This window comes from Rosa rugosa, chromosome 7, assembly GCF_958449725.1.
Source record: "Rosa rugosa chromosome 7, drRosRugo1.1, whole genome shotgun sequence".
NCBI lineage: Eukaryota > Viridiplantae > Streptophyta > Magnoliopsida > Rosales > Rosaceae > Rosa > Rosa rugosa.
The window spans coordinates 23,291,470-23,318,709 of record NC_084826.1 but is presented as its reverse complement, the minus strand read 5'-3'; the positions used below and the strand labels follow the sequence as shown (position 1 = coordinate 23,318,709).

Below are 27,240 nucleotides of genomic sequence, written 5' to 3'. Positions count from 1 at the left end.
TGCGTCTGGGTCACGTGAACATGCTTGTTGAATTTGGGCAATACTGTCGAAAACAGGGGAAGAGATGGACTGGATTGCACAAAGTTCGTGTTTTCTGGAGAGGACGTCTGGTACAGTATTAAGATGCCCAGGTCTATATTCTATCTTGTAGTCATAGCCCAGTAGTTTAGCAAGCCACTTGTGTTGTGAAGGAGTATTGATTCTTTGAGTCAACAGGTGCTTCAATGTTTGGTGATCGGTGAGGATTGTAAATTGGTTGCCAAGTAAATATGGTCTCCATTTATCAATTGCAAAGAGGATGGCAAACATTTCTTTGTCATACACCGAAAGTACCTGATTCTTGGGTGAAAGTGTTTTGCTGAGATAGGCAATTAGATGCTTTTGTTGTGTTAATACGGCCCCAATGCCCAGGCCGCTTGCGTCCGTCTCCACGGTGAAGGTTTGATTGAAGTCAGGGAGTGCAAGCACGGGGGCTGTGGTAACAGCCAACTTGAGTCTCTGAAAAGCATCCTCAGCAGCAGTAGACCAGAAGAAGTTGTTGGCCTTGAGCATATCATTGAGAGGTTGAGCTATCAGCCCAAAATTCTTAACAAACCTTCTGTAATAGCCCGCAAGACCGAGAAATGCCCTTAGGCCTTTAACGGTTTGAGGCTTGGGCCACTCATTCAAACATTGTGCTTTGTCAGGGTCAACAGAAACCCCTTGACCAGAAATCACATGGCCCAAATATGTGACCTTTGGCTGGCAGAAAGAACACTTGACCATTTTCACCTTGAGTTAATGTTGGTGCAATATTTGAAAAACCTCCTCAAGATGAATGAGATGTGAATGCAAATCCGGGCTATAGATCAATATATCATCAAAGAACACAAGAACAAATTTGCGTAAAACATGTTTAAACACATCATTCATGAGAGCCTGAAATGTTGAAGGACCATTAGAGAGACCAAAAGGCATTACCACAAACTCGTAATGACCTTCATGAGTGCGGAATGCGGTTTTAGGAATATCCTCTTGATGCATGCGGATTTGGTGATAACCCGAACGCAAATCTAACTTTGAAAAATACTTAGCTCCATGTAGCTCATCAAGAAGCTCGTCCACCACAGGAATGGGAAATCTATCCTTGACGGTCACATTGTTGAGAGAGCGATAATCGACACAAAATCGCCAAGTACCTTCTTTCTTTCTCACCAAGAGAACCGGTGAAGAGAAAGGGCTACGGCTTGGGCGGATGATTCCTTGCGAAAGCATTTCTTGTACTTGAGCCTCTAATTCCGTTTTTTGTGAGTGAGCGTAGCGATACGGCCTCACATTCACTGGGCCGGCATTGGGCAACAACGTAATTCGGTGATCAATGGCCCGTCTGGGTGGAAGGCCTATGGGAGGGGAGAACAAATCTTCATAACTTGTGAGCAAGGGTTGCAGCTCAGGGATGAGGGCTGATCCTTGAATTGGAATTGGACCTGTGATAGAAGACACTGAATCCAAGTGTTCAGCGGGTAAGAGGGCCATGAATGCAGATTGGTCCATTTGACTAGGCTGCTTCTTCAAGCCGTGCAGCACATGGCATTGCCCATTTTCTGTAAACACCATGACCTTTTCTGAGAAATGGCAACCAATGAACCCAAGTGTCTCTAGCCATTGTGCTCCTAGAAGGAGGTCACACCCAGGCACCGGCATCAATAAGAATGAGGTTGTGAATTGGTACCCTTGAATGGAGACGGTGGTGTCTATAGCCTGGCCCGACGGTGATAGTTGTTCGCCAGAAGCTGAAGTGAATTGGAGATGCGACACGGTTTGAATAGTGAGACCCAGACGTCTTGCCACTGCCGGATTCAAGAAATTTGTGGCTGACCCACAATCAACGAACACGGAAATGGGTTGGTTGTTAATGAAGCCTTTGAATCTCATCATCTGACCCATCATTGTGTGAGTGATGGCGTGAATCGGAATAAATTGCTCCGAGTCAGACGACTGTTCCTCTTCCACAATTGCCTCGATTGGAAGTTCCTCCAATGGTGTTGGTGATTCCAGAATGGCCATAACGGGTTTTTTACAAACGTGGGTTTTGGACCACTGTTCATCGCAGCTGTAACAGAGTCCCTGGGCTCTACGTTCCCTCTGCTCACTTGGGGACCATTTCCTAAATGGACCATCTGGTTTTGGCTTTTGGTTTGGATAGTTTGGTTGGGTTTGGATTTGGTGGTGGGTAAGTTGGCTGGTAGTGGATACAGAAGGGCTAGAGAAGTGCTGACCCAATTTGGACGAGGATTGCCACGTGTTTGTACGGAGCTGACGTGAGGAGCGGATGTCGGCCAGCTTGAGCTCAAAGCGGCGTGCCAGGCGCTGAGCAGAGACCAGTGTTTGGGGGTCCAATGCAATCACATCATGTTGGATCTCCGGTTTCAACCCGCTGAGAAATATGGGTAGCAACTCGGCATCCGACCTAGGCCTGTAAATGGACCGGGTTTGGATCGGATCGACCTAAATCCAAATCCGTTTACTAAAAAAAAAAATTCGATCCAAACCCGCTCCGTTAACCTGGCGGATCATTGATACCTCGATCCAAATCCGTATCCGTCGGATTAACGGATACCCGATCCGCTAATCCGATCCGTTTATAATTTCAAATATTTTTAAATTTTAAATAGTAATATTAAATTTATATCATAATATCTCATAAGATATTAATAAAATATTAAAATAACATGATCTACATGAAGAGTATCACCAAAAATAAAATTACATTATCGAAAATAAAATTACGAAGACTGCCTCTTAGATTTCTGCAAAAAAGTATTATTAGAAATCTTTAATATTTTATATTTTTAAAAAGTAATAATATATTAATAAAAAATAATAATATATTAATAAAAAATAATATTTTTTTATTACTAAAACGGGTCGGATCATTAACGGATCGGATCGACCTAAATCCAAATCCGATCCGTTTATTAAACGGGTTAACGGATTCGGATCATTAACGGATCAACGGATCAAAATGTTCGATCCAAACCCGTTTAATAGCTACGGATCTGGAGCGGGTTCGGATCAAAATCCGGTCCATTTATAGGTCTAATCCGACCACCCTTTGGTTCTGCCAGCAAGCTTTGTAAAGGTTAAGATGAATTCATTCACGGAGGCGGACTGTTTCAGATTGGAAAGGGCTATATTGAATTCCATCGTGTTGCCGGCCCCGTGATGCTCCAGAAACGCGGAGGCAAATTTGTCCCAAGTGGCTGTCGGGAATTGTTGCTCGAATGAATTCATCCACATGCATGCATCAGGACCGAAATGAGAGGCTACTGTGAAGATGTGCTCAGAGGGGGGAATTCTTTGTGTCCGGAGATACCGCTCAGCCATGGTGAACCAACCAATTACGTCGTCTCCAGTGAAGATAGGGAGGTTAAACTTGGGTGGGCGAAGGGTTTGGTGTTCCTTATAGTAATGGTGTAGTGGTCGGTGGGCGGCATTAAAGGTAGGAAATGGGGTGTGTACATCAGGGGTGGGACTGCTCTGGGGTATGGACGTGAGTGTGGAATCGTGAAGGGGAGCGGCCGTGTGTGGAGGTGTATGTGGTGAAGGAATGGAGCCAAAGGTGATGGCTGGGACAGTGGAAGGTGTTGGTGGTAGAGGGAACTGCGAAGAGGCTGGAGGTGGGGAAGAGTGCAGTGGTTGGGGTCGGTTGGTTAAGGCATGCACCAACGTGCTTTGAAGCGCCGCAATTTGGGCAGCGATATGGTTCTGGAAAGCAGATTGATTTTGATTGATGGAGTCGACGGACTGATGAAGTTCGTCTTGCAGGAGGTCGATGGAGCGCTGAAACTCAACCATCTGTAGGTGTTGAAGGTCATCAGGTTGGGATGAGGAAGAAGCTAGCTGAGTAATGGCAGGTTGGTGGGGAGGTGGTGGGTCAATAAGAGGAGGGATGGGAGGGTTGGCGGAGGGGGTGGTGGTTTGCACGGTCCTGCTCGGAGCCATGCTCTGATACCAGATGATGGGAGCAACAATAATTAGAAAGCATAAAAGAAAGGAAATAGATTCAAATCATCATTCATCCCCCTCAGTCACGCTGGAGCTTACAAAATATAGGAAATGGGACTGGGTCCCTACCTAGATTACATACAAAAGAAAAGCATGCGTGAAGCATGCGTGTCTCTCAAGACCACAACACCACAACATTGGGTTGATTTAATTCTACTACCGATGCAAATAAAATAAGATAAAGAAAAGGTTAACAGAAGTGCAAGATGCAATTAAAATAGGAATAAGAGAAAGTGCTCCTAACAGAGTATCTACCTCACTTTTGTCTCAATTGTGGTATGTTGGATCATGTTGGAGCAAATTGTGTTGTTAGATTGGAAGGGAGAATTACAAAGGTGAAATTTGGACGTTGGAAAACTCTCTCTAAGGATGTGTTTTCTATCGATCCTCATGGTCAGTTGCAAGTTCGTTCCTTTGGCACGAACACAGGGAAGAAAGCATGGTCGATGAAAGTTTCAAATAATTTGGTTTGTGGTGTGGTACGTAGTAGAGATGAAGGGGAAAATAGGGAGTTTTTATCTGAAAGGAAGGACTCAAAGGAGGATAGTGTTCCGACTGGGGTTGAGCATATAGGTAAGTCTAAAAGGAGGAGATTACTATATTGTACTGAATGACAATGAGTGATTCAATTCCCTATAGCGTGAGATGAGCCCGAGAGATGGAGGGTTCAAATTACCAACACTTTTCGACGTTCTATTGGTGGAGGGTCAGATTATGGGGAGTAAGGGCCTTTCACGTATAGTTACTGTGCAGGAGGGTCGTGAGATGGTGACAAAAGGAAAACAATTGTTTCTGATAATCAGGGTGGGAGAAAGAAAGGGAGTGGCAAAGGAAAAAAAGGATCAGGTGGCATTGAACTTAATCTTAAGCAGAAGAAGTCTTCTCCTATAGCTAGTAAGCGTGGAAAAACAAGAGGCTTTGTACTACCTTGTTCACCAAGTAAGTGATTGTTGTATGGTTCTCCTACAATGAGTTCAAAGAAGGGTACGGTAAAAGGAGGTTATAGTTCTATTGTGAAGGGAACTGAAGTGGTGGGACCCAAGGTACGAGCCAACCATGAACAATGATCATGCTAAGCTGTAATGTGGCGACTCAATGTACCACACAAAATTAAATTGTTACTATGGATGGCTATTCATAACTACTTGCCTTGTGGTCAGAACTGGTAGAGAAGGATGTTGGCAGTGTGATTCTTCTGTTGAGTCTGCTATCCATGTGTTTTGGGACTGCCCAACTGCAAGACGCATTTGGAAGCTGTCTTTTTTTAAGTGAAGTCTGCAAAACTTGGAAGGAGCCTTCTTTTATTGATCTCATCTCACATGTCATTAGTGTTGCTGTAGGAACTGATTTGGAGTCATTTGGTTACATTCTCTGATGGATTTGGCGAAACGAAATTTGTAGCGTCATGGTGAGAAAATTTTGAAGCTAGAAGACCTAGTTATTATGGCAGGGGAATGGAAACTGCAATGAGTCTGCTAATGTTAAGAAAATAGAACCAGTAATGGCGAGAAGGGACAGGAAGGACGACAGGGGCAGTGCAATCAGATATGGCAACTTGGAAACCTCCAGGTCTGGGTTGTAACTTTGACGGAGCTACTGATTTTAAAAATGGAGTTAGTGGAGTGGGTGCAGTGTTTCGGGATCAGCAAGGTACATAAGTTATGAGGGTATTAGCAGTTCCCCAAGTTGGCAATATTTCTCCAAGGGCAGTGGAGTCATTGACGGTGCTACATGGACTCAGGTTCGCTCTGCACGTTGGTTTTACTAATTTCCATTGACAGTTTTAAATCCTTTGCATGATGACAGTGATGATCTTAGTTCGGAATGTCATATTTTAGATGACGTTAAACAGTTAGTTAAGTCTTTTATTGTTTGTAATTGGCGATTTGTGAAACATGATTTCAACAAGGTTACACATCGCCTCGCAAAGGAAGCCTTGAAGCTAAATCAATCACTTTTGTGTTTGGAGTCGGGGCTTAATTGACTCCATCAGTATGTCAGTATGGACTTCAATTATAAAGTCTAAAGTGGCAGAGTTTCGATTTGAAGCTCTTGTTACCATTATCATTGTAATCTTCGTTTTATTAATGAAGTTCTTCTTTGATCAAAAAAAAAAAAAAGTTATTTTTCATCCCACCCAACCCAACAACACTCTTTATCCAATGAAAGAAACCTAATTTGTTCTAAAATAATAATAATAATAATAATAATAATAATAATAAAAGAAAAAGAAAAAAAGATACCTAATCACACCGTACCCCACGCAATCCATACCATGGTGTCAAATAGATTTGAATCTATAACCTTAATGGTATTAATTATTCAAGAAAATCAGGCTAAATACAAAATAAATAAAAAATACAGTCCTTGACCTATAAATCCAATTATTACCCATCACCCCCACCCCAACAAAAAAAAAAAAAAAAAAAGGTTCTCTCTAATCCAAAGAACTTATGATTTTATAATATACTCAATTAATAAATTACCAGACTTCTATCTCTCTCTCTCTCTAGTCCAGCACGTACCTTCTCGGCGTTGCTCTCTTGCCATATTCCAACAATCGCGTTCACGATTAGGGATTTAGGATCAAGAAGATCACTCTCTCTACTCCAACGTCTTCTCGGCATTACTCACCTACCAGATTCCAACGATCGCGTTCACTATTAGGAATTTAGGATCAGGAATATCACTAACGGGCTCTGATCGGGTAGCATGCCGTCGACTGCATCGACAATCTCCTCCTCCAGGGGAAGCTCCACAACATTGTGTGAATATGCACCTTCATATGAGCAAGCTGTGTCCATTGGAATTCAACTAACCGACCTTGAGTTTTCATCTTGTGGTTGTTCTCGCCATCGACGACGCTGATGAGGTGGAACCCCACCTGAACTTGGTCAATGGCCGAGATGTGTCGCTGCTGAGAGAGAAGATGGTGGAGGGTGCCTACCGAAAATTTGTGGTCATTATTGATGAATCCAAGCTTGTGCAACATTTGGGCTGCAGAGGGCTGGCTATGTCGGTGGAGATTTTTCCGTTTTGCTGGAAAGTTAAGGCCAAGAGGCTCCAGAACTTGTTCGAGGAAGCGGGTTGTGTTGCGAAGCTTAGGACTTCAGGTGCAAATAGGTGAGCCTTATGTTACGGACAATGGGGACCTGTATTTCAAGGAAGACATTGGGGATTTGAAGGTGGCAAGTTTGCGATTTTGCAACTTGCACATTGGACTCTGATCCGATGATGCATTTTCGTCAAGCCGAGGCAGGAGAGGTTGGGGACGGGGTCGGAGAGGGAGTTGTGCAGTTTGGTTGCAGGTTTTATGATGAGTCAAACTAAATGTACCCAGCAAATATCTAACTACACCCAACTCTAATATATTTTGCCATAAATTTCCAATTTTACTCCTGAAATTTCAATGTTAAATTTTATAAAAAATTTCCAATTTAACCCCTAATTAGCATGTTGATGCTCGCTGCCGCTGGACGGTGGCTCCTCCCTCCCCTCATCTGACTGCTCTCTCTCTCTCCCTCCCTCCGTTCCTCTAAGCTTCCCCTCTCTACTCCTTAATTTGATCTACGAGGTTTGCTATAGTTTGTACGATTGATGTTTTAAGAAGAGGCAAGTAATTTGCTGAGGAGTTGATTGTAGTTGGCTCTTTCTCAAGAATGAATGAGATGTAAGCATATATTAAATCCATGAGAACCAATTAATCTGGTTGAGACCTGAGAATTTTGAATACATGGGTGATGGGTGTATGTTAACAAAAGTGTGCCATGTGTGTGGGCATAATATTGATCTGCGAGTTCATGAATCCCCTAAAGAATCACAACTACTTTTATCTTCTAATGGATGACCCAACTAGCTAGAGCCTCCAACAACTTCTTAGATCAATGTTTTTCTCCTATACATACAGTTTCAATTATGGTGGTGGTAAGGGTTTGCCACTTTGCATTGCTGTTTGAACTGGTGATAGGTGATAGGTGATTTTTTTTTTTTCCTTTATTACAATCGGGATAAAACTGGAAATAACAAGATATATGTCTAAGGCTGGGTGTAGTAAGATATTTGCTGGGTACATTGACTCTTTATGATTATTAGTCATTGTCTGCTGTGCAGTTTGGTTGTTTTAAAGGTTATGCATTTTTTGTATTAATGCTCAGATTTAGAGTGTTTGGATAATGGGTTAATTAATTGAGGACATTGAATTGCTTAGCTCAGAAAAAAAAAAATCAACAGTTTTGATTGATCAACTTTCGAAGGCTATGCTGATTGCTTTACTGTCATGCTATAAAGTTTCATGTGATATAACTTAGAGAGTTTCTATTGGGACCTCCAAATTTGCTCACTTGACCTCACTCTCTATTATGAATTATTAAATGACATATATAACCTACTATAAAATGACTATTAAGGACAATAATTATACCAAAAAATATTATATTTATTTTATGTAGACTTTCCAATTCAATAATATTAGATTGTATTTCTTAGTATTTTCCTTATCTATTTTCATTTTCCAATTTCACTCATATATATTTAATAAGAATTAAAAATATGATTAAGATCATGTGACATAAAAATGTATGATATATATGTTGAACGCATATTAGTGAGGGAAAACAAAATAAATGCTCTTATGATTTATGACCTAAATGGCTAAATCTAAGTCAATCCATTATATTTGCAAAAAAAAAAAAAAAAAACTAAAAATATTTAAATAATTAATCATGTGGTACCAAAAATACAGAAAAAAAAACAATAAAAAACAAATGATTTTTTTTTAGAATAAAAACAAATAATTTTTTCATTTTTTTGTTGCACAGCTAAAATAGAAGAAAAAAAACAGAATAGTTCATGGTATTTTCTTATTGATTAGACATTAATTTTTGAAACTCAAGTTTGATTAAGAAATGTATATTTAGTTCAGATTTATAGAGTGATTAAATCATTGAAATGACTAAATTTTTTATTTTAAAGATAATAATTTGTTTGCAAATTATATGAGTGAGGTTATTTGAGGAAGTTTAGTGAGGTTTAGTGAGTAAATTTAGTATTTGAAAATTTGATAAGAGGTGTAAAAAGCATAGAGGTCAAGTGAGTAAATTTGGAGGTTCCAATAGAAAAACTCTATAACTTATTAGAGGGATGCATCTTACTTCAATTATTCCATTTGTGAAAGAAGAAGAAGAAGCAAAGGGAAGAGTGTCACTTCCTCGTCTCCGAGATTGGGGACCTTAAAGAAGAGCTCAACGGCATCTCGCGAGTCTGTTACTAACTTTCAAAAAAAAAATTATTGGCTAGATTTAATAAAAAAATTTGTTGAGGGTCAATAAAATTTGGTGCATAGATTTATGGCACGTTTACTTACTTAGAATGGAAAAAAATCATGAATCAGAGACAAATGGAATGAGAGAAGAAATGAATCGGTCTGGATTCCGGAGGCTTTGATTCCTAAACCCGTCTCCCCCCTTCATAATCAAATTCCTGAGTATTCAGGAATCGATTCCTGACAAGGAGTTGAGACCTACACCCATTCCGATTCTTTAATGTATTAGTAAACGCAAGAATATTTTTACTGGAATATCATTCCGATTCATTTATGTGCTAGTAAACGCATGAATACTTTTACCTCGGAACCATTCTCTTCATTTTCATTCACATTCCAAGTAAGTAAACGTGCTCTCAAGCTCATGTTAATAAAACTGTTACTGGCCCTTAATAAAAGGTCAATAAATTTTGTATAGAAGGAGATACTTTCTATTTTATAGGAGGAAAAAAAACATGGTAGAATTAGACTTTTGAAATACTTTCTTTAAAAAATATAGAAAATTACCTAAACATACAATTCTTGTCACTTTTTTCCCTTGCGAAAGCCCTTACGCAGAGCCCAAACGGCCCATGCGAGGCATCAAAATCCATGCGTTTAATTTTTTTATTTTTTAATTATTTGTGAATTGACAAACATATCCTAAACGATACACAGTAGAAATGCTCCTCTTGGATTGAATTGTGTAATGAATGGCTTAGCTTACAATTGTAATTGATGAGCCTGTTTATAGAGGATCGAGTTGTTAGATCAAATATGGACATAACACATATCATCATAAAGTAATTGATGATTAGCTTAATGTCAAACCTAGTTTAACATGGATACAAACTGTAAATCAATACTAGTAACTTAATGAAGCAATGTATCAATTCATTAAGGATAGTAATCCATTGCTTAGTCTACAAGAAAGGCTACAAGATGTGATACATTAAGAATCTAACTAGGAAACCTAATCCGATGAGGAATGCTTTAATGGGAAGCTCCTTGAGGGTTAAGTCACCTATATATATATGGATGAATTGGTCCCTGATTACTACCGACGACTATTGCATAAGTTCTGTCCATTGAGAAGCAAGTTGGTAAGTAACAGAAGACCATATTCAGTGATCAAGTTTAGCAGCTGCATAAGATGGAATCCATGCCAGTGATTGCTGAAGGTAAGCCTTGATCCCTTTTGTGATTGTTGTGCATATGTTGTGAGCATGTATATGGTTTTACACGAGTAACTGGGTTCTATGGTTGGTTTGTGTTTGTCTGTTCGATGACTTCGACGAGATTTGGTTGCTGGATGAAAAGAGGGATTTGGATTGTTTCCTTTGCGACAAATTTTGTGGTTTTACCGTTTTGCGCAGTGATTGAAGAGAGTGGTCTCTCCTCAGTTCCATTTGAGGTTTACCTGGATCATGTTGTGGCATGGGTGTGTTGGTGTAGAAAATATTCCAGTACCCTTTCTATGTAGAGCTTTGAATCCATATACAATGAGGTACTGAGGAAGTATTTTAAAGGAAAACGGGGCTTTCTACAGTTTATGATAGGTTCTAGTTATTCACAACCCTCGAAAAGAAATTTTCACAACCTGGTATTACGTTGGTGGATATTTTTTTTTTATCAGAAACTAATTAATCAGAAGAAGGTCAATTGGTGATTTTGTATATGGATTTTCATTATTAGTCTGGTGATAATTAAGAACTGAAAGTGCTTCGTGGATGTTGATGGCATGGTTCTTCAATTTCAATGATATGCCGGCCTACTTCGCGGAGGTGGTACAACATTGATTCTAATTTTCAAGCAGAGTCCGGTCCGCAGAGCTGTTTTAGCATTGTTATTTATTATGTTGGAGTTCAATTAGTGAAGTATTGGAGATGGATGTTCAGTCAGTGGTTACTGGTTATTGCTTTATGTGGTGTGGAACCTGTTTTGTTGCAAAATGTAGTGATAGAGGTGTTAGTTGGTAATTGACTCTAGAAGTTTCTAAAGGTTGTTGGGACACGTCTCTTATGCCAGCTGCTTCCAGCTATTAAGCTAACTAATTACTTCATCTGTTACTAATTAGTTAGTCATGCGAATTAGTTTGTAATTAGTTGGTTACGTGTAGTTAGCTCACTTGGATTGTATAAATAGCGAAACAGTCTCTGATTTCTGTAAGAAATGAAAGTTTTGTGAAATAGAAAATCTGGTGTGTTTCTCTCTCTTTCGTCTTCTCCCAAGTTCTTCACTTATTCTTCAAACCCTAGCTTTTCTGATGTGCCATGGCTATCATGGTATCAGAGCATCCATAGATCCAGGACCTGTGATTCCTATTTCCACATCCATTATCTTTGTGCAAGTGCTCACTATTTGTGATTTCAGATCTCGCTACATTTCGACTGCGATTTGGAGCCTTGGTCATCTTCAAGGCTTGGATTTGGTGTTGCTCCACTTCAGGTTTCGATTCGAAGCTCCTTTTGTACTCGCTGATCTTCTAAAGGTGAATCGCACTTGTCTTTGTTCTTCTATAGCATGATTTGTGTCCTCTGAGCTAAATTCTTGAACAAACATGAAGAAAATTGTGTTTAAATCTTGAAACACTGCGTTCAGCTAAGTAAAATTTGAGTTAACGAGCAGCAAAATTGATGAGTTGATTCGTAGAGCAAAATCTGAGTAAATTGAGGAGTTGATTTGTTTATAGAGCAAAAATCTGAGTAAATTGAGTTGATGATGAGTAATTTGAGTGCAAAATTAGTACAAGTTGAGGTAGATTACCGGAGCTAAGGAGGTAAAGTGTGATCATAGTTAAGTTGAGGAACTTGTTGAAGTTGTTACATTTCTTGCTTCCTGTAGAAGAGTTATCTCTCATGGCACCTGCTCTTACTCACTCTGATGTACACTCTTTGTTGAGTGTGATCACTATGCGACTTGGGGAACGAAACTTTATAAAATGGAGCTTTCAGTTTGAGTCTACTCTAGCTGGAAATGGTCTCTTTGGACACTATGATGGTAGTGAGGTGGCTCCACCTCGCTATGCACTTACCACAGAAGGTCAGGTTACTAATGAAGAAACTGCAGCATATAAAGCCTGGAAACAAACTGATATGGCTCTTTTGAGTTTACTTATGGCAACACTGGATGAAGATGTTGTGGATGTGATTATTGGTTGCAAAACATCTCGGCAAGCCTGGCTGGCACTTCAAGAACGTTTTTCTGCTGTGTCAAGAGTGAGTATCATGCAGCTCAAAACTGAATTACAAACTCTTCGCAAAGGAGGTAAATCTATTGAGAAGTACTTACAGCGAGTGAAAAATGCTCGTGATCAACTCTTATCTGTTGGAGTTGCTATTCCAGAGGAGGATGTTATCATTGTTATCTTGAACGGACTACCAGAAGAGTATTCAACAGTTAGAACTGTGGTTGAGGGTAGAGAAACACCTATCACTCTTCGAGACTTAAGGTCTCAATTGCTTTCTGCAGAAAGGCGCATTGAAGGCAGTTTTTCTCTTCACTCTAACATGAGTGCTATGGTGGCTCGAGGAGATGGGTCAATGAATAGGGAGAGTGATGGAGATACTAGAGGATGGGGTGATAAGGGCTATGGTAAAGCAAGAGATGGAAAGCTAAGTGGTGGTAGTACTGAATGTCAAGTGTGTGGGAAGAAGGGACACACTGTGGACACATGCTTTCGTGTTCACAAGTGCCAAATTTGTGGAAAACATGGTCATCTTACAAGCACTTGCTATTAGAATCCTAAGTACAAGGGTCAACAAGCTACACTACCTCAAAACAGGCCCTCAAGCAATGGTTCATCACCTGAGTGCCAAATCTGCTCCAAGAAGGGTCACACTGCAGTAAACTGTTTTTACAGAACTGATGTACCTGCTGACCATCCATCTGTGTCTATTCCTACTTGCCAAATCTGTGGTTTAAAGGGACATGTTGCATTGAATTGCACTCATAGAACCAACTTTGCCTATCAAGGATCTGAGCCTCCTGCTTCTCTTGCTGCTTTGACTGCACAGTCATCTGGAGGTTACAATGGTAGCCTTCAACAATCTCTTGTGCCTACTGGAGCATCTAGCTCTTGTTTCCCAGGTGGCTTTCATCCAAGTACTGGTGCTTCAACATCTACATCTGGATATACAATGAATCAAGCTGGTCCATCTGCTCCATCAAATGCTCACATTAATAATGAAGTGTGGATAGGAGATTCTGGTGCTACACATCATATGACTTCTGATCTTCGAAATCTCACCATTGCTCAACCCTATACCTCTGACAACAAGATCACCATTGGTAATGGTACAGGTTTGAGTGTTTCACATACTGGTTCTAGCTATATTAAACCTGCTGATCATATCTTAAGACTGAACAAAGTGTTACATGTTCCCAATCTAGCCATGAATCTATTGTCTTTTACAAAGTTGTGTAGAGATAACAACTGCTTCATCACACTTGATGAAAAAGATATTGCTGTGCAGGACAAAGCATCCAAAACAGTCCTTTACCAAGGAAAGAGTAGTGAAGAGGGTCTCTTTCTCTTCAAGACACCACCAGTTGCTTCAATACCTGAATTGTCTCACACTGCCTTTGTTAGCTCCTCCACATCATATCCAGTTTGGCACCAACGGTTAGGACATCCTTCTCCACTTATAATGTCCAAAATGATGTCTTGTTCCCAAATAAAACTTCCTAGATCAGCCCCTAGTAATGTTTGTACCTACTGTTTAGAAGGCAAAATGCATCGACTGCCTTTTACTGAATCTGTATCCAAAAGTCTTGTGCCTTTTCATAAAGTGCACTCTGATGTCTGGGGACCTGCCCCATGCTTATCCATAGAGGGATACAAATACTATGTCACCTTCATTGATGATTGTACAAAATTTGTGTGGATCTTTCCACTTATCAATAAATCTGATGTTCTTGCCCAATTTGTCAAATTTTGTGCCTTTGTGCACACACAGTTTCATTCACCTATTAAAATTCTTCAAACTGATGGGGGTGGTGAGTTCAATAGCAAAGCCTTTCATAACTTTCTTAGTTCAAAAGGGTTCTTACATCATATTACCTGTCCATATACCCCTCAGCAAAATGGTGTTGCTGAAAGGAAGAATAGGCACATTGTGGAAACAGCTATTTCCTTGTTGTCCACTGTAGGCCTTCCTAAACACTTTTGGTTCCATAGTGTAGCTCACTCTTGTTATCTCATCAACAGAATGCCTTGTAAATCATTGAATATGACTTCACCCTATGAACTTGTGTTCCATAAAGTTCCAGATATCTCTCAGCTTAAAATTTTTGGTTCATCATGTTATCCATATCTTAGACCCTACAATCATGATAAGTTAGATCCCAGAACTACCAAGTGTGTGTTCTTGGGATATGCACTAGGATACAAAGGTGTTTTCTGTTACAGTGTTCCTCACAATAAACTCTGGATGTCTAGACATGTAATTCATGATGAAACCAGTTTTCCCTTCTTGTCTTCTCCTCACCCTGTGTCACACCCACCTAATCCTACCACCTTCTTTCCCTCATCTGCCACCTTTACTACTCTTCCCCCACAGATGCCTGGTCTTCATTCTCCTTGTCCACTCAGTGAGGTCCCTACTGAGTTGGAGGGGGACAATGGTGATAGTAGTAGTTTAGGTAATTCGAGTGGTGGTGCAATAGGTAATGCAAGTGATGATATGAGTAATGATGGGAACTACTTTGATGAGGTTAATGGTGCTTCAAATGATCAAAATGATCTGCATAATGAAACTGGCAATGAGGTGAACATTAGTGGTGACACAAATGATGATCAAGTTAATGGTGATCAAGCTAATATGCAGAATGAGGTGAGTAGTGATGAAAATAGTGGTATTCCTGAAGCAGGAATTGCTGAGCAGAATAATTCTTCAATTGGTGGTCTTAATGCAAATGAGAATAATGCCTTACAATTTGGTGGCAATATTACTACTGAAAATCTTCCTCAAGAGCTTGACTTTATTGTGAATCAGAATTACAATGATCACTCTATGATGACTAGAGCTAAGAATGGAATTGTTAAGCAGAAAACGTTTGAAGACTTCTATTGTTTTTCTGCTGTTGCACAATAGAAACTATATGATGAATATCCTTTCTTTAGTGGTTTCACTACTGTGTCTGACATTAGTGATGTTGTGGAACCTAGATCTTTCAAGGCAGCTTCTGGCAAATCTGAATGGGATCAAGCTATGTTGGAGGAGATTGAAGCCTTAAATAAGCAAGGTACTTGGTCTTTAGTTCCATGTCCAAAGAACAGAAATGTAGTTGGCAGCAAAGGGATATATAAAGTTAAGAAAAATCCAGATGGATCTGTGTCAAGATATAAAGCTAGGTTGGTAGCTCAAGGCTTTAGTCAAACCAAAGGTCTAGATTATGATGAGACCTTCAGTCCTGTTGTGAGACATAGCACTGTGAGAGTTATATTGGCTCTTGCTGCCATGAACAATTGGGAGTTGAGACAGTTGGATGTTAAAAATGCCTTCTTACATGGAGACTTAAAGGAAGAGGTGTATATGGCTCAACCACAAGGTTTTGTCGACTCTATGCATCCTGATTATGTATGCTTGTTGAGAAAATCACTCTATGGTTTAAAGCAAGCTCCAAGAGCATGGAATGAGAAGTTTACTAGTTTCCTACCAAGTCTGGGATTTACTTTTTCTCATTCTGATCCAAGTCTCTTTATTAGACATACTGCAGGAGGAATGATAGCCTTGCTATTGTATGTAGATGATATTGTAATTACAGGATCTGATACTGCAGGTATTCATGAGGTTATCTCTGAGCTAAGTATGGTATTTGACATGAAAGATCTCGGTGCCTTATCCTATTTTCTTGGACTGGAGGTAACCAAAGTTCAACAAGGCATATTCTTGAGTCAAACTAAATATGCTAAAGATTTGCTTGCAAAGACAGGAATGGATACCATCAAAGCCTGCAGCTCACCTTGTCTTCCTCACTATCAAATGACAAAAGATCAAGGTACTCCTCTCAAAGATCCTACTATGTATAGAAGCATTGTAGGTGCCTTACAGTATTTGACATTCACACGACCAGATATGGCATATGCAGTCAATACTGTTTGTCAGTTCATGACAAACCCCACAGATATTCATTTTGCTACAGTTAAAAGAATTTTGAGATATTTGCAGGGATCTTTGCATAAAGGGTTGTTCTATAGTTCTAGTGGTGCCTTGAATAATGCTGTGTGTGTTAATGCCTTTTGTGATGCTGATTGGGCTGGTGAAATAATACAAAGGCGTTCTACTACTGGGTTTGTTGTTTATCTTGGCTTGTGTCCAGTATCTTGGCAGTCCAAGAAGCAAGGTAGTGTATCACGCAGCTCCACTGAGTCTGAATACAGGAGTTTAGCTAACACTGCTGCTGAGATTAGTCGGCTCAGACACTTGTTGTGTGATTTGAAAGTTAAGATTCCTCGTGCTAGTGTGATAATCTGTCCGCCTTGGCCTTGGCATCTAATCCTGTGTTTCATTCTAAGATCAAGCACTTGGACAATGACTTTCATTTTGTTCGTGAACGTGTGCAACATAATGATCTCTGTCTTGAATATGTGTCTACCACAGAACAAACTGCAGATATCTTGACAAAAGGATTGCCTTCACCAATCTTTCGAACACATTGTGTCAATCTCAGACTAGTAACCCTAGCTGAGCTTGAGGAGGGGTGTTAGTTGGTAATTGACTCTAGAAGTTTCTAAAGGTTGTTGGGACACGTCTCTTATGCCAGCTGCTTCCAGCTATTAAGCTAACTAATTACTTCATCTGTTACTAATTAGTTAGTCATGCGAATTAGTTTGTAATTAGTTGGTTACGTGTAGTTAGCTCACTTGGATTGTATAAATAGCGAAACAGTCTCTGATTTCTGTAAGAAATGAAAGTTTTGTGAAATAGAAAATCTGGTGTGTTTCTCTCTCTTTCGTCTTCTCCCAAGTTCTTCACTTATTCTTCAAACCCTAGCTTTTCTGATGTGCCATGGCTATCAAGAGGAAGCTGAAGATCTTAATTTTGCTTATTCACCACAGTTATATGTACATAGTACCCATAGGATATGTATTTTGGGATAGCATTTTAGTTGAGATCACGTTTTTGTCTCTTACATTTTAAATTTTGGTAAAGAACAAACCACAATGGTTTTTCTGACGTACTTATATATATGAGTTATATGTTGCAACTATCTCCACCATAATATTTGACAATTTTATTCTCTTAATTTAAAAAAAAAAATCAATAAACTTCTAAACTAATTGCGAAACTACTTACGGAATTTCTGCTATATACACACGCATATGTAGGGCATACACACAGAATCTGACGGTGTGTAAGCCATAAGTAGGTATGAGAGAGAGGCTACTTATTAAAGTGATTTCTACTTATCGGTGATACTGTAAAGCCTTGAGCGGTTTTTACTTATCACTGATCGAAGTTAACTTCTTCTTCAATTATTGAAGTGATTTCTCCACTTCTCTTGCTAATGCTCTCCAGCTTTAATTTCCAACTACTCCCAAATGAGATCTCACCGTCATAGATTATTTTGTTGATGATGTTGGGTTTCTCTTCGTCTCTGGTGATTTCTTGAGTTGGTAAACTTGTAGTATCCAGGTTTGGAGTTAAACCGGGTGGAACGTGCTCTTCAATTATTTCGGAGGTAGAAGAAGAGCTTCTCACGATGGTGGGATGAGGAGTTTTGTAGCTACATTCATTGTCTGGAATTGAGGAGTCATCAGTTGAATAAAATTGTGCATAATTTGATGATTTTGAAGTACTGGATCCATTCTTCGGAGTTAAACCGGGTGGAACCTGCTCTTCAATTATCTCGGAGGTAGAAGAAGAGCTTCTCACGATGGTAGGATTAGGAGTTTTGTAGCTACATTCATTGTCTAGAATTGAGGAGTCATCTGTTGAATAAAAATGTGCAGAATTTGATGATTTCCTTGAAGTAGTGGATCCATTCTTCGATAGTCTGTGTCTTGCATTCTTGTGCCAGTTTTTTAGGCCATCAACTACGAGCTCGGTAAATACTGCTTTCCTCATGCCAGACCCCATCTATACATATATGAGGAACCATTTGATTAAGAAACAAAACATAAACAAAAATGTCTATTGCTATTATTATCTTTCTGAAGGGGGAGGCACAAGTCACTACCTGGTTAACCAGTGCATAAAGAGGGAGGGTTACATAACCACAAATCAACTGCACAAAAATTCCCATAGTACTCTTTATGATAACATCTTTTGTTCTTCGATTAAAGCATGAACTTTGGCCATACTCAATCTGTACATAGTTGCCAATTCATGGGATCGATCAGCAAACTTTAGGATGTAGGTTCAAATTACTTGATTGATTTTGCCAATTAACTTATATGAGTTGATACCTACCCAACTCCAGGTCAAGAAAGCCAGCTGAAACGAGTTCTGCAAACCATTTTAACTGAATTAGATTTCTGATAACTAGAAACAAAACACTTTTTTAACCATGCATGTGTAAAAAACCCACAGTTATCTATATATATAGCTACCTGGATTAGGACAAACTGTAGGAGATGAAGAAGCCAATGGGGTTGACCAAACCAGAATAAATCATTATTGAGCTCCACCTTAAAGCTTCCGCGAATCACAGGATTCTTCTTACAACTCTCCGCGCACATTTTAGTTATCACGACTTGCAGCTTTGTTCCCACGAGTAGAACAATCTTGATTAAAGAAATGACACCAGATGTTATTAATCTAGAATAAGGTTTACGTAATCTTAAATAAACGTGATAAAATTGTGTAGGGCACTAGACTGTACCAGTAAGGGAATGAATGGTAGCCAATAATAGTTGTAGAACACTGCAAAAAAATAGTGACTCGATCGTTACATATATTTCTTTTTCTTTTTTTTTTCTGAGAAATTTACTGAGAATTACAAAAATAAAATATCTGATAAGTAAGCGTCTTACCATGAGCATTGAAAAAAATGAATAGAATTGAAAAGATCCAAATCCAAAACCTACAAGAGAGTGATAAATATCATCATTAATTCTACTTATTACAAATGTGGGGTGCATCAATAAACTCCTGCATGTAAATATCAATTAAACATCAATAGCTTACTTGATTCCAACCACTTGCTCAAAATCGTCATCGAAAGCTCTAGCAAGGAAGTTCAGGAAATTGAAGCTGCTACCTTCTTTGATGTTGGCCTGGGGAACCAAATAAACAAGAGAGATCAGAACTTGATCACACTCATACACACGCACAGATTTCAATACATTTTCCGATACATCAATGAATAATAGATTGTTGGAGCTAGCTTGTGTGATTCTAAATTAATTTGAAATATTACAAATTATAAGTAAACGGGATGGCGGATGGAAGTTGATACTAATGTATTGACACATTGTTTTTAGGTAATAGCAGACTAGCTTTTTGTAGTGGTAGCTAGACTTACTTTCCAGAATAGTAGACAACGCCATATCTCTATTACTATAGGAAGTTGATCTATTTATGTAACGAACTAGCTAGTCTATCACTAATAAAAATTTATGCAGAAATACGTTGACGAAAATGTACTATTTGCAACGAGTAAACGACATTTGCATATTTTGCTTACCACAATGAAACCATTTCGCAGAGTCATGTAATCTACTTTTGATACTGAGCCACCAAACTGCCGAGCAAAACAAACCTAACATAAATCATGAAGAGTGAAAATTAATAGAAGTCAAGTCAATAAAGCTCATGTATATTTATTATTTAACAACAAATTAAAGTACAATTTCGTATCTCCCTTCAATACAACAAATTAGTTCTCCAAATCTCACTCATAGGAGTAGTTCCTGTGAGTTTAATATATGCAATTTTAACTTACAGGCCATAGCAGGAGAGGGTGTTTACTCCAGATCTTTAGATGTCGTTTCCCAAAAGGAGTTTGATGGGTGTGCTGGAACCTCCTTGGATCTATACACAATTCAAAAAAGTTTATCATACATTGGTGCCAAAGATGCAGACCAGTTTCATAGTGAAGTACCATATTTGTGCCATTTTAGTTCGATACTGGAAATAATTAATCCTTCACAATCACAAGTAGTCACATTTGCAAAAAGATGTGCATCCAACATCTCGCATCAAAAGTGAGTAAGTGACTGAAGATTATAGTGAACAAATAGAAGCATGACCTACCATTAAGAATCTGATAATTTAGTGTCTGAGTTTCATCCTCCCATTCATTCCATTTTCTCATCTGTATATATCACAAATAATTTTTAGATGCAAGTCGATCAGTAAAAGTTATAGTTATCTTATAATCATATAGGAATTGTTTTTGTTTCGATTTGGAAACAGAATACTTAAGTATCGGTTTTCTACCAAGATGTTTCCCCAATCATCAGGTGACCAACTATCATTGGATCTCAACCCTTCAGTTCAAATTCAATAGTAGATGAACATGAAATTATTGGTCACTAGCGACTGTGTGAACGTTGCTTCGGTTCTCTATTGATATAGTAAAATCATATCTATAATTGCATTTAGTATAAGGAGTTTAATTCTGATACCTTGGCCATCCCAAGAAACATAGTTAAGATGCAGTAGAGAACATGAAACACTGCCAAGACGGCTATAAAGATGTTTAGCTGCAGGATTCCTTCCCTTGACACTAGAGAAACCAACCCCTGAATGCCATATTGAAAAGAACAGAAAAAAAATGTTAAAATGAAAATTTATTAAAAATACATGTAAACTCAAATGCTAAATATACAACTAAATATTTATTATGTGGATTAGGTAGCATTAAGGAAAGTATTGAAAGTCAAAGTGATGTTTGTAACACAAATGTGTGCATTAGGCAGCATGTCACCATCTCTACCAGTTTTTGGGAAGTGGTGGCAATATTAATGCTGCTGCAATTGTCTGGTTAGTTTTGTCTTCATTAGTGGATCTACTTTGGAGCTTTGCAGTGTTATTGTGCCACAAATGTATGTCTTGGCTAAGTCTACCTAAAGTAACGGATGATGTTGTAGGAGTGTTTCTACTGATATTATTATTTTGTTAATTTATTTCTTAAAATATAATTACACTCTTTGTTAGGATTTTTTTTGTCATGCAGGCCTTACTGACATGCATATATATGTTACAGTTTGCTAAACGATGATGTAGGTTTCAGTATGTACTCTTTTAGCTCTGACTAAGTTTGGTCGATGAATCATATTTATTTCCTTCAAAAAAGTTATATGGCATACGTCAATATATATTAGAATTTTCCTTAATTTTATTGTTAGATATTTTTGAAGCCAATTTTTCTTATTGTATTATGTGATGCATCACACAAGGTCGCACATAATTATATTTGGTATTTTAAACCATGTGATTAATATTATAATCCAACAAAAAATGTAAATAATTATGAAATTACATTTGTTGTACCTTTGCCTCGCAGTAAGTTTGAGTGGTGACTTCCTTAGAGAAGTTGGTATTTGAAGCTGGAAGTTGTGCGGCTGATGAGACAGTAGTTGAATCCAGGGGATATTCACAGGGAAGAAAAGAGTTTGCCACAACTTGAGAGACACAGATATTCGATATTGGTACTTCCGACAGAGTAAGAAGCAGTGATACGAAACCCAGTTGCATCATTTCTGTTAGAATAAACATACATCAAAGAAAAAACGAATCACCAATCGTATTCGTGTTATAAAAATTTGTTTAACATATTAAATTCATTCTCTGGTTTTATTTATTTATAGTGGCCACGCAACTGTCTCTGTCTGTACCTATCGGTATTCATGTTATAAAAATTTGTTTAACATATTAAATTCATTCTCTGGTTTTTTATTTATAGCGGCCACACAACTGTCTCTGTCTGTACCTATCGGGGTTCCGAACTACGGGGAAAATGTTTAGATGTATATATCGACTGGTTCTGAAGCAAACTTGTAGAGTTGCGATTCAATTTTGCATAAATTGCAGCAAAGTTTGAAGGATTAAACAATAGCTTTATCAGTCCAAGTTCTGAATTCTGTAAGTAGTGGGGAAATTCTTGGGTACCTTGGTGTTTGCCATACCCTCATTTTGTTAAATATTTTGGACCATTGGATTAGTAATATATCCAATGGTTCAAAATGTTTAACAAATTGGTAACTTGTTTAACCCTTGGATAGTGAAAACAATAAAGCCAATTAATGTTTGATTATCAATTGACAATTGACAATTATGATTTTTCCTTTTTAAAAAAAAATTAAAAGAACCTTCTATCCTAGGTTCACCGAATTACTTTTAGTTTAATAGTCTATATTACTAATTAATTTTATTATTAGTGAATTAATGCTTGTTATTAATGGACAATTACACAATTGAAAATTACATTTTTTCCTTATTAAAAACAAAAACCTTCTCACCTAGTAATTAAATTAGTATTAGTTAAGTAATCTTTATTACCAATTAATTATATCATTAATAGTTTCCTTACCCAAATAAAATTCTTTTTACATGCATTTTACGACAACGACAACAATTAATGTAAAAATAAATATTATGTAGTCAAATGAGAACCTACTTTAGGACTTAATTTACTCAAATGAGAATCTACTTTACTCTAATGAGAACCTATTACAATTACCACTTTTAGGACTTAATTACTCAAATGAGAACCTACTTTTCTCTAACGAAGACCTTATTTACTTTAATGCGGATTTTTTTCTAATTACCACATGTGTCCTCAAAGTGGTTACATGAGTCCTCAAAGTGGTAAATATTATATAAAATAGAACATGTATGAATCTTTATATTTTTATCATTAGTGAAATTATTACTACAATGACTACACATTTTATCACAACCCACAACATTTGATGTAAAAGAGGTAACTTTTGTTCTATTTGTAGTAATTACTCCACCTAAACTAATGTACTAATTTATAGACAATTTAATAAGTATGACGACAACAAATTTGTTGTCATAGTGGTAAATCTTTATGTTTTTATCATTAATGAAATGATTACTACAATGACTACACATTTTACCACAATCACAACAATTGATGTAAAAGTGGTAACTTTTTTCCTATTTATAATAAATTGTTGTCGTTGACAACAATATAATGATTACTACAATGACTACACATTACTTTGACAACAATTGATAAAAACATTTTTTCTGTTTACAACAAGCAAGACTCTGTGTCTGTTTGTCAAATATATATATATATATATATATATATATATATATATATATATATATATTTTTTTTTTGGAAGAGAGGAACCGTCAACGTTTATAAAGAATCAGGCCAGGCATTTGCAGGATGAAGACTTCTTACTTCTTAGTTAAGAGTTCAGAGTAGAGAGATTACCAAAGAAACAAATCATTGAAAAAAAATTGTGGAATAAAGAATGAGGCCTGGAAAATTGGCAGCAGACTTGTGATTACCTGTTTTGAACTTCTTCAAAGCCCTATTCAGGGATTTTCTTCTCCTTCCTTTAAGAAACTGTTGATGAAAACCAATAACAGAGCATGTCAATAACCACCATATATACTAAACCTTCACACACACATATATACATATAGACTTGCATATATAATACACATACCTTCGTTAGACGATGAAGACCATCATCGATTATAAAGGATAGCACGAAGATAAACAAAGCAAATACTGATACAGCCCATGTTGGTGTATCTTCAAGGCTACCTTTCCTCTGGTCGGCCATCTCTCTCTCTCTCTCTCTCTCTCTAAAGTTTAGTATAAGCTGTATCAATTGGTTTGTCACTGCATATATTTATAACTGAGTTGATTTTGCATTCTCACAAAAAGAAAAAAGAAAAAGAAAAAAGAAAAAAAGGATCTGAGTTGATTTTGGTACGTCGTAAGGTACGGATGGGATCTTCCAACTTTATCTGATGACGAAGTAATAATCAAGGACAAGTACGCCAAGTACGGATGAGTCGTCCCATGTTTTTCTTAATTACATGCATGCATCATAATAGTTTGACAATTAGAGTTTTTTCTCTGAGGTCAATGGTTCACAATTACTTTATTCGTTTACGCACATGCATGGGTGATCGATCTTCACCGTTGGTGGTGTTGGAAAATGAAAACGAAACTACCGTATTGACAGTGATGGTAAACAAGTATCATCTATCGTGACCTCACTGACGGCTAATATATATGCCAATTAATGGATACGAATGCAGAAGTCAAACTTGCTGCGTACATAAGACGACAAATTATTCTTGCTTTGTTTTTTGGTTTGGTTAATTAGATACGACAGTGTTCTTATGCTCATCATACTCTTGCTGAATCATTTTGTGTTACGGAGTCAACTAATAGGTGTCTGGCTGCATTCATTTTCCTTTGAAAATTTGCCAAAACAATAATGAGAAAAGAAAAAGGCCAATATATAGGAACATGTTAGAATCTGCGTTCTCAAGGCTGAAGCTTGGATTATCCTTAAAACTGCTACAATGGCGCGCAACTGCCCATGTTCATGACCATTACTTTGCAACTATATTCTTCATTGTACAAACCCCGATCATTATACTTCTAGTCTCCAGAGGTAAGAAAAATCAAATTATAGTTCTCATCTGAAGTAAGGAAAGCCAATATATTGATGTACTACATCTGTTTGACTCTTTCCATTACAAGAGAAATGATGCACACTTCTTGAAATTGAATATGCAAAACAATTACACCTATAAAAGCTATCACATCCCAAAGCCAGTAACTCACTTAACCACGCAACTATGGTACGCATGCAAGATGTAGCTTATACCAAAAGACTTCTAATAAAGTGCAGTCAGGGCCAGCCCACGACCAAGGCAACCAAGGTGATTGCCTTGGGCCACAGTTTGAGGAATACCTCATATATATATATATATATATATATATATATATATATATATATGTTAAAAAGAAAGATTAAGATATTTAAAAAAAAACAAAAAAAAACGTCCAGCAAAAGAAAAAGATGCAAAACTGTAGAAGTTTAGCTGAATGACGCGTACGCAAATCAGACTAGTGACTTTTATCCCATTGAGGTCTCAGTCTATCTTTGTGAGATCTCAAATTTTGAATTTACTCAAATTTTATTTTCGAGGTTGGAAAATGAAAGTAGAAGTCACCACGAGTTCACAGTATTTTTCGGTGATTCTTTTGGATTTCCGTACTATTTTTCTAGAACTTTTGAAGTTTAATTAGAGGAAATTAAATGCAGACGCGGCACTTTGTGATTGGGATAGTGTGAAAACGTGTGTTGTGCGTGTAAAGAAGGATCAGTATGTGGATGATGACATCAGCTACTTTGGATAGTCACCAGACACATGTTAAGTGGTTAATTGGAGGTTTTGTCTTTGAGTGATAAGTTGCACAAGGTTATAGGTGCGTTGTTCATTTGTTGACCTTGTCAACCATGTGTCTAAAATGTCATGGATGGGTGACACATGGTTTCCCTAAATATAGGATTTAGCCCATTTTATTCTACCGTACCTTTTTTTTCAAAATAGTTTCTCTCTCTAAAACTTCGGCATATCATAAATTTTAATTCGTGCTCTGATTTTGAATCCGTGAAAAACTACAAATTCATCATGAGGTTTGATTAGATCAAACAGTTATTTCTAAAAATCTTGTATTAAGAGGCTCGGTTTATGATCGGTATTCTAGGAGGCGATTTGTATTGTTGAGGTTAGTGGCTTATGTAATGTGTTACAAATTTCATATCTATTTCTAAAATTCTTGTCTCTTTTTGAAGTGAATTAACATTTTATTTTTGAGATGGGATTTATATATGTATATAATATCATACGAAATTGATGACTGAGATTATTCATGGAGCATAAGAACTTCTTGATTGGTTATGCTAAGTTAAGGATGCGTCACATGGAGGTATAAGGCGGAAATTGCAAATAAGTGCCCATGGGGGTCACTAAATTGAAGGATAACCAATAAGAAGGGATAATGTGATGCGATGGTATTTGGGATATTGTATATCATTTGATGATACAAGTAAAACTACATAGCTTCATTGGCATACTATATAGCATGATTTTGCTCACCCACCCATCTCTGATATCTTTTGTAGAGAAGTCTAAGAGTTTGTCGAGCTGGAAAGGGATTAGACAAGCCTAGAATGAAGAGCCTAGAAGGAACATTCTTCTTTGTAACACTCATACCTCGGATTCAGTGTTAGGTGCTTAAAATCCACCGACACAGGGTTTGGAGTGTGACAATCTTTTCTTTTGTATCTGTAAGTTTTTTTTTTTTTTTTTGAATGAAGGGCTGGTGGAGCTGCCCTCAAGCCTTGATTAATGAAACTGTCGAATACAAGGGGGGACATTGAGCCTAAACCCCTGATTACCATAAGCATCTAGAAAATTTTCCGAAATAATATCAGAAATCTCTACAGGAGACTTGTATTCTAACAAGCACCAACTAGCAAAGAGTGCAATAGCTACTCCATTTGCTTTAACATAGCAGTGACATAGCGGAAAGATAACACTACATGTACCCCGCGTACAACCTAGCATAAATACCTGCTTTAGCACAGCTTCCCTACTATGTTGCCGCCAGATGATAAATCCGACGACACTTAGCTTCATCCTCCCACTAGGCGGTAACAACCATTTGACGAGGCCAAAAACTCGCTGCCAACCTAGAGTAGATAAGGCACATTGAGTGCATACACTAAAAGCTTAGGAAAGAAGATAACCAAAAGCTTTGCTTTTGCTTTCACTTTCACTAATTTGGGCTCAAATGGAACGTTGCTGCTATAACATGAATTTCTCCAGTCATCTAATCTCATTTGGCTCTGCTTCTTTCAAAGACAAATGGTAATGTGTTTTCCTTTTATCTTTATATGCAACGGGTTGTAATACAAGGAGTTAAAAT

The 27,240-nt window shown here is 37.8% G+C and overlaps 2 protein-coding genes and 1 pseudogene across 2 annotated transcripts; 1 reads left to right on the top strand and 2 right to left on the bottom strand.

The window, feature by feature from the left end:
• Positions 1 to 777: 777 nt before the first annotated feature.
• LOC133723074 (uncharacterized) lies at positions 778 to 4,217 on the bottom strand. The gene is made up of 2 exons (XM_062149905.1): positions 3,089 to 4,217; positions 778 to 2,449 (listed from the first exon to the last, which is right to left on the bottom strand). Exons 1-2 carry the CDS (start codon positions 3,982 to 3,984, stop codon positions 778 to 780), a joined length of 2,568 nt encoding a protein of 855 aa, XP_062005889.1. The 5' UTR covers positions 3,985 to 4,217.
• Positions 4,218 to 5,548: 1,331 nt separating this feature from the next.
• LOC133723073 (probable ribose-5-phosphate isomerase 2) lies at positions 5,549 to 7,274 on the top strand (annotated as a pseudogene).
• Positions 7,275 to 17,637: 10,363 nt separating this feature from the next.
• LOC133723527 (MLO-like protein 12) lies at positions 17,638 to 24,067 on the bottom strand. The gene is made up of 14 exons (XM_062150376.1): positions 23,948 to 24,067; positions 23,787 to 23,844; positions 21,790 to 21,998; positions 20,922 to 21,038; positions 20,548 to 20,608; positions 20,237 to 20,325; positions 19,979 to 20,053; positions 19,480 to 19,568; positions 19,326 to 19,375; positions 19,175 to 19,215; positions 18,903 to 19,076; positions 18,763 to 18,798; positions 18,530 to 18,658; positions 17,638 to 18,429 (listed from the first exon to the last, which is right to left on the bottom strand). Exons 1-14 carry the CDS (start codon positions 24,065 to 24,067, stop codon positions 17,797 to 17,799), a joined length of 1,881 nt encoding a protein of 626 aa, XP_062006360.1. The 3' UTR covers positions 17,638 to 17,796.
• Positions 24,068 to 27,240: the final 3,173 nt, after the last annotated feature.